We start from the raw sequence: 9,328 nt of genomic DNA on the forward strand, positions 1-9,328 counted from the left end.
TGTTTAGGGCTGGTAGAGAAGGTTGGCATTTTGCAGAGTATTACAACAGGTTATATGAGTTTCTTAACCAAATCTGGAAACAATGCTATAGAGTTGCCAACCTGGAATATTCCTGGAATTGGGACTGATCTCCACACTACAAGAATCTGTTCCTCTGGAGAAAATGGCTGCTTTGGAGGCTAGACTCTATGGCTTTATACCCCACTGACGTCTCTCCCCTCCCCAAATCCTGCCCTCCCCAAGCTCCATCCCAGCTCTCCAGAAATTTCTCTACCCAGAGCTGCCAACTCTGTGTCATTACAATGTTGAAGGCCTTCCCAACCCTTCACCTGGATGGCCCCTCTCTGACTCTTCACACCTTCGGTAAGTAATGTGAAATGGTGGGTGGGGGCAGCACCAGGTCTCATTCCAGCGTAGAAAGCTTCAGGTATCAGAAAGGGATCCCAGCCTATGATATTGTTGGCGTGGGATGGGTCAGAGGGTGGCATGTGTGCATGCCACAAACACATTTGTAAATGCATCAACTATCCAGGCAAAGATCTGGCATTGCTTCCTGTCAAATACACACTCAGTCTGGGTGCGCTTGTCACTGGATATTGTTGCAGCCACTTTCATCATCGTCAACCTGTGGGGACAAGACAATCAGGAGGTGAATTGTATTGATGACATTGATGACATGTGGCCAGCAACACACGTGAGTGAGGATCCAGCCTCAGACAGGGCGGTAGGGATGGAAGGGGGACTACAGGTGCCAACTTGCAGGAACAGCCCAGGCAGAAAAGTGCTGCTGGGGGATATGAGGTTCTATTCGAGCCTCTTCCATATGCCCTTCTGAACTCCCCCCCTGCCCGTAATACTAGAACTTGGTGAGCACCCAGTCAAATGGATGGGCAGTAGATTCTGGATGGACAAAAGGAAGACCCCCTTTACTCAATGAGGAATTAAATTGCGGGATTCACTGCCAGAGAACTTAGTGAGGATCACAAGTAGGGTTGGCCAAGTGTAAACAGATTCAGGGAGGAGACGTCCATCAGCGGTTGCTAGCCAAAGGGAACTTCCCTGTGCAGAGGCAGTAAACCTTATGCAGAGAGGGAACATCAGTGGAAAGCAACTGGTTGGCCACGGTATTTAACGGGATGCTGGACTGGATGGACCACTAGCATCTTCTCGTGAGGAAGACAAGCTTCAGAATGGCGCGGGGGCGGGATCTCTTTTTCTGGCCGCCCGGGATGGCTCTTGTAGCTCCGCTCTCAGCAGCAAGCCCGCGTCACGTGTGGACCGGCCATCCACATCAATTCCCCCGCTTCCAGCCCTTCGGGCTTCCACTCCTGCCTCCACGTCCCCCCGAGCCCCGGCCGAGGGCTTCTCCCTCTCCCCCTCCCTCCCTCCCCGTCCTCTGACCCGAGCAAGGAAAACCCAAAGGGGCGGGCAGCGCGCCTTGAGTCAGCGGCCGTGCGTGAGTCGCCGTCTTCCCGGCAGGGGATTGCCCCACCGGCCCGGGCTGGGGAAGCTTTATAAAGTGCCTGGCTGCGGGATGGAGGCATTCACACCACACGGCGCTGCAGCCCGCAAGACAAGCCGCCAACATGAGTCTCTGCCGCCGAGTTGCCCTGACCCTCCTCTTCGCCCTGCTGGCTGGGAGCCTCTTGCAAAGCCGAGGTGAGTCTGCCTCGGGCAGAGATGGAAGAAACCCCTTGGCGCTCGAGGGGAAAGCAGCTCCCTCTGCCTCCCTCTTTCTTCCGCCCATGGGTGGAAAAAAAGAGCTGCAGGGCTCCTGGAAACCCCTCTCCATCTCCATCCTCTATTGCTGGATGGGTGCGGGCAGGCTGGCAAGCAATGCACTCTGCACGACCTCAGAGGCACTGTTGCCTTTGCCGAGAGGACCAAATAGGGTTTATGGTCCTGTAATCTCTGGGATGGGTGATGGGGAGAGAGGCCAAAGTGAAGGTCCTAGGAGCACTGTGGCATAGAAACAGCTTGCAAACAAGCTGAGGGCTGGGATTCCAGCCCAACTAGAACTTCAGATCTGGAGATGTGTATGTGGAAGGGTTTCTGTGTAATGAGGGAAATGCACTCTGTATGTGCTCAGAGACACAACCTTCTTTATTACTGTGCTCTGTGTTCTGAGGCTGATTAAGATTTTCATTTTCATTTGATGCAAACAACCATACAGGGAACTTATGGAGGGGGAGTTCTGGCCTATATGAGTGGGAAGTAATACTATTTTATGTATTGTCGAAGGCTTTCACGGCTGGAGAACGATGGCTGTTGTGGGTTTTCCGGGCTGTATTGCCGTGGTCTTGGCATTGTAGTTCCTGACGTTTCGCCAGCAGCTGTGGCTGGCATCTTCAGAGGTGTAGCACCAAAAGACAGAGATCTCTGAAGATGCCAGCCACAGCTGCTGGCAAAACGTCAGGAACTACAATGCCAAGACCACGGCAATACAGCCCGGAAAACCCACAACAGCCAATACTATTTTAGCCACCCACCCCATGAGGTGGTGGGTGGCTGCAGCGGCAGTGTCTCATTTTTGTAGGCTTCCCTGTGTCATGTATGTTTTGGCTCTGAGGCAGTTGAAATACTTCCAAAGTTAGGTACTTTTAAGTTCCATTCAAATAGCTGAATGAAAGGTTCATCATTTTTGTTGGCTAATTTTTGAAGCATCTCATTTTAGACTCCATTTAGAGGCTAGTCCTGTCAGATGATGGGGTGATTGAGTACTAGCAATCTGAAATAAGCAGGGTTCTAGCTGCAGAACTGGTGGACATTTCATGGGAAAAAACCCTCATTGTTGGGTATGATGAATCCCTTTTTTTAAAATACTTGGTTTTTACAGTGTGCACATCTTTCTAGCAATATCTGTAGTATCAGAGATGCTGTTGACTATCTGGGTACTAAACCTAGCTCATGAAACCACTATTCGGTTATTTAAATTTGTATTCCATTCTTCATCCAACCAGTGTGATGGACCTAAGTTTGGTTCTGTGGAAGCCATAAAGGCTTCTGGGTAGAAGGAATGTGTTGGCCAACCTAATGGCTGGTCCAGGTTAGTTTGTACATGGAATGACATGAAAATGAATCTTACGTTCCCGTAACAAAATCAAACACTAAATAGAGATCAAACGAGACAGTAAATAAAGCATAGCGATCTGGTACAAAAGATTCGATGAAAGGAAACCTTTTCCTTCAAAGCAATGAAGTAAGACTTTGTAGTATATGTATTAACTGCTAGATAAAAGAAATATGTAGGAGTGTAACCATTACCATTACATTACCTTGTAATCATTACCTGTTCTGTCACCCTCCAATGCATCCTCAAACTATATAATCTCTGTGTGTAACCTAGCTTCTTTGGGAAAAACTTGGAATGTTTGTCCCCAATTAACTGCATTAAAGCTTTGCTTTTCCTTCTAGATTCAGTCCCTTAGTGTGTATTATTGGTTTGTACATGCAAAGGTCCCTATTGGGCTAACATGTGTGAGGGCTGGTTGAGGTTGTGCGGCAGTGAGATAAATGCCCTTTGCACATAGTTAAAAGCACACTGTTCACTATAGTCCATGTTTTTAACACCAGGTTCCTGGTTTGAGCTTCTACTCAAATTAAATCTTGGAAATATTTCAGGGGTGGCACTTTCCCAATTTCTCCTTCTGCTTAGGAAGACTGGAAATAAGAGCACAATGAAACCTGAAATGATCTCAACTTGGCTAACAATGTGACATGTCAAAAGCAGAAAAGATTTACGTTTCATGAATCTCAAAGGAGAAGTCCTAATGTTTGGCGACATTCCTGAGCGGGACCAGGGGTTTTTTTTTTAGGAACCTAACTTTTCTTGAGTTCAGTTGCAATTGTTGAAAAGTTATAATGCTGCATCTGTCAGCAGAGAATGAATTCTTCAGCACTCTCTTTGATCGGTTAGCTGCATGAGCTGGTTCTCAAGGCTTTATGTTCTGGAATGATGCAGGTTTAGATTGAGCGCTCACCAAAACACTATTCTTTTCTTTCACAGCTGCCCCCTTGACCGGGGAACTGCGCTGTCAGTGTGTCGAGTTGTTTTCTGGCCGGATCCCTATGAAACTCTTTGCCCGGATAAATCTCTATCCCCCAGGGCCTCACTGCGCCAACACTGAAGTCATGTAAGTAGGCCCCAGATTGGTCAGTTTCTTTTCTTGTGACCCTCCGCTGTATCTGAGCCCTTCACTTACCTGGCTGTTTACTTTGTGTTCTCTAACAGAGCCACCACAACAGAAGGGAGAGAAGTCTGCCTGGACCCTGAGGCTCCTTGGGTTAAAATGGCTGTCAAAAGGATTCTGGAAAAGGTATGTATGGAAAAAGTTGAGAGGAGTTGAGTGGGCTTCAGAATGGCTTCAGATGAAGAACATTTGCAAATGTCCTGCAGGGTTACAAGACTGTGCACAGTGGTTTGATGGGGGTGGGGGGTGAGGTTTAAATAGCCTTAGGACTGCAGCTTTGTTTAGGAAGGAAAGATCTTGCCCATCAAGTATATTTCTGGATATTCCAGTTAATTGCATTGGATAATATAGGTTTCTTTAGCTCTTACCATCTGTAGATGAGACACACTCAACATGATATTGGAGTGTCTTGACTTTTTTGTTTTCACCCAGAAAACAGAGATATGGAAAGGGGATATTTAATTAATTTGTTAATTAACTTCATTCATACTCTGCCTTTCTGTCCAGTTGGGACCCAGCATAACTAACATTCCCCTCCATTTTATCATCACAACAACCCTGTGAGGCAGGTTACTCTGAGACTGCGGCTGGCCCAAGGTGACCCTGCAAGATTTCATGGCAGAGTGGCAATTTTAACCTGGATCTCCCAGATCCTATTCTGACACTCTGTCCACTATTCTACGCTGGCACCTTTTGACTGTGGTTGGATCAATTACACCTGGAGTTTGGAGTACAAAGTGCATAGCACAGAAAAAGCAGGTTTTGATGAGGCTTTGCAGTTTCTAATATTTTTTCACCTGCCATGTTAACTTGCAGAATAAAGAAAGGAACCAGCCATGAAAGAAGAAATTGAATATTGACAAATAGAGCAGATGTTGGTGACTTCCAAGAGAGAAGAAATAACTCAGAGTCTGTGGAAGGAAGAACTGGAAAGTGAATCCTGCATTCCTTGCTTTGACAGCAGAGCCTCTGTTTGGAATACTTTCCACTATTTATTATTGCACCTTGTTTTTATGTATTTATTATATATTTATTATTCCTATTTTTGGTGGTGTCTGTTCAGTTCAACAGTACTGCCTGCTGCTGTTATTGCAGTCTGTGTAATCAACAAATGTGGAATGTAAGTCACAGCATCCAGATGCCAGATGCTCAATTCCAGTGGGAAGTTCTCTTGCACAAGCCCTGTAGAAATCAGGAGGATTTGCCTCAGAGGGCTATAGTGAGGCTGTTGGTTGCTCCATGGGTGTTTGTGCAGGAGAAGTTATCACTAGATAGTGCCCAATGCTGTTACTTTACAAGCAGGTAAAGTGAATCTTCCTTCATATCAAGATCTTCCTTGGAGGTCCTCTTCTCTGCCAGTATCAAGTACGAGGGGGCATGAGGCAGGGCCTTGTTTACTGTGGCATCAGTAATACAGAATTCTTTTCTCAGGAAAGTTTGCCTTGCTCTTTCCCCAGTGTGGGGCAAAAGAGGTGGCTTTTCAGAAAGCATTTTAGCTGTTCTGACCTGTATAATTTATAATGATGTAATAATTTATTGTGAGAGTGTTGCCATTGACACTTTCTGTGATGATTTATGGAGCGTCTGTCAGTCGTTATTTCAAGGCTGTGTTTGTATTTTCTGTTTTAATGATCTTTTTAAAGATATTGTAGTATTTTTTTAAAATGACTTGTTGGCCCCTTCTGGATTTTTGAATCAAATTGAGAAATAATAATATTTTAATAAGATTTTTATTAATAAATATGATGGCTGTGGTCATACATCAGTCCAGACTTGGAGTATTTATTTTCAGTATTAGGGTTCTTGATCTAGACTCTGGACGATAGTACATAATGCTGTCTTATTCAGACCTGGGAAAATGACTAATATTTATACCAAGATGTGCCCACTTGGAGGTTTCTTGCTACATCACTTGCTTGTATCTCCTGACTAAATATTCTGAAGTTCTACCAAGTTATGCAGAAATGTTAAGAGCAATAATGTTGTAAATCGACTAGTACATTTTGAAAGTATATCTTCATTCTGACATACTGTCAGAATAACTTCTCAGAATATTAGTTTGGTATTATTGTTGTTTTCCCCTTTGGATTAGAGGAAAAATACCTTTTTTTATAAAAAAATTGCACTACACATTTTAATGAAAATAAAATACTTCTCTAAACTTAATGGGTTGAACTGTTGTTTTTTTTTGGCGGGGGGACAGGTGTGTGACTGGATTATTTTAATTTAAAAATATTGAATAATCCAAGTAACTACAATACTGATGTCCAATTATATCTGTTAGCCCAACAGATCTTCAAAGTATGTGTGTTAGTATACACACACAAATGTATACATATAAAAGGAATTTTAAACAAAAGTAGAAGTCAATAGGTTGGCTCCAGCCACTTCTTTCACTCAATCTCGCCCAGTTCTTAGTACAACCCAATCCAACCTGCTATGTCTCACAATCCTGAGTGTAAACTTTTTGGGACGGTCCCTTTTCTCCCTTTTTCATCGATAGAAAAACTGGTTGAATCCAATAAGAGAAGAAAAAATACCTGCCCATAACAATACAGCAGAAGGAATGGCAGCAAAACAGTAAAATTCCCTCAGTCAAATCGTTCTCTGACCCCAAAGGCCTCATGAAATGCAAATAGCTCCCTTAGTTTCCTAAAGGCCGACATGTAATAATAATAACCGTTAATTCTCATGTTGCTTTTCTGGACAGATTAGAGCCCACTCAGAGTAGTGAACAAAGTCAGTGTTGTTAATATCCCTGCAATGCAGCTGGGGCTGAAGGAATGGCTTATCCAAGGCCACGTGGTGAGTTCATAGCAGGAGTGAGATTTGAACTAGCAAAGGGCTGCATCACAGCTCAATTGCTTGACCACTACAGTATCTAGGTTTTTTCCTATTGCACAGACCTTGGTTTTATCATGCAGTTTTCGGTGGCTTTAGGCACTGTTAGGGGTGCCAGACCCCTGGTGGGGGTGGGGGATCCCCAGCCGTCACCCCCCACTCTTCCCCCACTTACCTGGCCAGTGGGGGGTGCACACCCTCTGTGTGCTCTCCCCTGTGGAACTGCATGCTCCCGCGGATCGAGCCCATTTTGAGCGGCTGTGGAGTGCAGGAGTGCTCCTGCGTGCTGCAGCGTCCCAAAACAGTCCCGATTTGACCAAAACAGCTGCAGATTGGGCCCGTTTTGCGATGCTGCGGCACGCAGGTGCACTCCTGCGCTCCACAGTGGCTCAAAACGAACTCAATCTGGGCCAAAATGGGTCCATTTTGAGGCGCTGCGGAGTGCAGGAGTGTTCCTGCACTCCGCAGCACCTCAAAATGGGCCCAATCCGCGGACGCGTTTTGGGCTGCTGTGGAGTGCAGGAGCATTCCTGTGCTCCACAGCAGCCCCCAACGCGAGCCCCTGCAGAGTGTGGGCGTGCTGGGGGGGGGCGTGTGCAGTGTGATGATGTCACTTCCCAGAAGTGACGTCATTGCACTTTGTGGGGGCGCGCACCCCCCCCCCCCTGGCAGGACAGAGGTAAGAGCCAGGCCCCGATTCCCTGATGGGATCTTGAGGGGGCCTGGCAACCCTAGGCACAGTTCACAACAACCACTGAAATGTACTGACCCTACACAAGACAAGTCCCTGACCCCAAGGAAGTTTGCCTTGCTTCAACCAGGGCCAGGGCTTTTTCGGCCCTGGCTCCTATCAGCTGGAACTCTCTTTCTGTGGAGGCCACATCTCAGCAGGATTTATTATTGTTTTGGGGGGCCTGTAAGACAGAGATGTTCCACCAGGCTTATGGTTGTTGAGGCTGGCGGATCACCCAACTGGCCTCCTGCCAATGTGTGTGTAGGGGTATGTACCTCGACCCTGTAATACTTAGCTCTTGGCCTCCCTGTCCCATAGACCCTGATGATGATGTCTGAGATGTGGGATGCAATCTGTGCTGCTCTAATATGTTTTATACAGTATTAATATGATGGTATTAGTGTTTTTACTGTATGTTTTTATTATATATATTTATTTGTTGTTATCTGCTCTAGGCCTGCTTGCAGGGAGAGCAGACTATAAATCAAATGAAAAATAAAATAAATAAGAGAAGTGGTAGGTGGGTTGGATTGTATCCCCTAATTTATATTTTATATAAGGAATGAACTCTTGAAACAGCCTTATACTGAGTTAGGCCCTTGATTGGTCAAGGTCAATGTTGTCTACTCTTAACAGAGGTTCTCCAGGATCTCAGGTGGAGGTCTTTCCCGTCATCTCCTGTCTGATCTTGTACCTGGCAATGCTGGGGACTGGACCTGGGGCCTTTGGCATGCAAAGCAGATGCCCCACACCTAAGAGTATTTGCTTTACATGAACAGTGGCGAAGACAAATTGCATGAGCTGCCCTAATTTCATAATCGCACACACACACACACACAAAATCACTTTCCCCCATTATTCAAAGAGATGCAACAATTGTACAAATTCTGTCTATAATTATTTGATCCTCCAAGGAGCTTCAGACCGTATACACGGCTCTCCTTTCCTCCATTTTGTTCTTACCAAAAGACTGAGCAGGGATTTGAACCCAGGCCTCTCAGTGGTGCCTCTTTTGAATGTGAATGTGACTTTTTAATCTCTCAGAAGAAGGAGAAGATTGCCTTAAGAGGAGCATTCTGCAGACAGACAAGGGAAACCCCCTTGATAACGTCCACACCTTACCACATAACCGTCTTTATTTCATGGCCATGGGGACAAAATGATGGCATCTGCACCGGAATTAAAAGTGGCGTGCAGAAATGTAGGTGGCCAAAACGAATTTATTCTTTGAGGAGTGAACACTCAAGAGAGGAGTAAATCACTTGTGCAGAAAAGGCTCTTATTAGAAAGAAGGTACTCTCCCTACAGTCCTGTCCAACTAGAGTTTGCTGCTCCCTGCAGGATCCCTGTCATCTGTACAAAGATGTTGCTATTCTCCAATGTCCCTGTTAGTCCAGTGGTTCCCTAAAGACTAATAATTCCACCACACACTTTTGTGAGTCAGAGCTCATGTCATCAGATGCCTTTAAATGTATATCCATAGTGGAGATATTATTCACAGTCAAACACAAACCACACCTCAGGTTAGTTTAGAAGATGAAGAACTTGCCAAGACCAATGGTCA

The 9,328-nt window shown here is 45.6% G+C and overlaps 1 protein-coding gene across 1 annotated transcript; it reads left to right on the forward strand.

The window, feature by feature from the left end:
• The first annotated feature begins 1,548 nt into the window (after positions 1-1,548).
• LOC129338419 (C-X-C motif chemokine 2-like) lies at positions 1,549-6,328 on the forward strand. Its single transcript, XM_054992635.1, has 4 exons — positions 1,549-1,659; positions 4,007-4,133; positions 4,232-4,316; positions 5,007-6,328. The coding sequence occupies exons 1-4, from the start codon at positions 1,587-1,589 to the stop codon at positions 5,028-5,030; spliced, it is 309 nt and encodes a 102-aa protein (XP_054848610.1). The 5' UTR covers positions 1,549-1,586; the 3' UTR covers positions 5,031-6,328.
• The last annotated feature ends 3,000 nt before the right edge of the window (positions 6,329-9,328 follow it).

Source organism: Eublepharis macularius, chromosome 12 (genome assembly GCF_028583425.1).
Source record: "Eublepharis macularius isolate TG4126 chromosome 12, MPM_Emac_v1.0, whole genome shotgun sequence".
In the NCBI taxonomy this organism is placed as follows: Eukaryota; Metazoa; Chordata; class Lepidosauria; order Squamata; family Eublepharidae; genus Eublepharis; species Eublepharis macularius.

What these genes read in the sequence shown, in the direction of transcription:
- LOC129338419 (XM_054992635.1), top strand. Translation starts at nt 1,587, where the DNA reads ATGAGTCTCTGCCGCCGAGTTGCCCTGACCCTCCTCTTCGCCCTGCTG. An exon ending in TGCGCCAACACTGAAGTCAT is followed by an intron (nt 4,134 to 4,231) that starts GTAAGTAGGCCC and finishes GTTCTCTAACAG; the next exon opens with AGCCACCACAACAGAAGGGA. An exon ending in TCAAAAGGATTCTGGAAAAG is followed by an intron (nt 4,317 to 5,006) that starts GTATGTATGGAA and finishes GTTAACTTGCAG; the next exon opens with AATAAAGAAAGGAACCAGCC.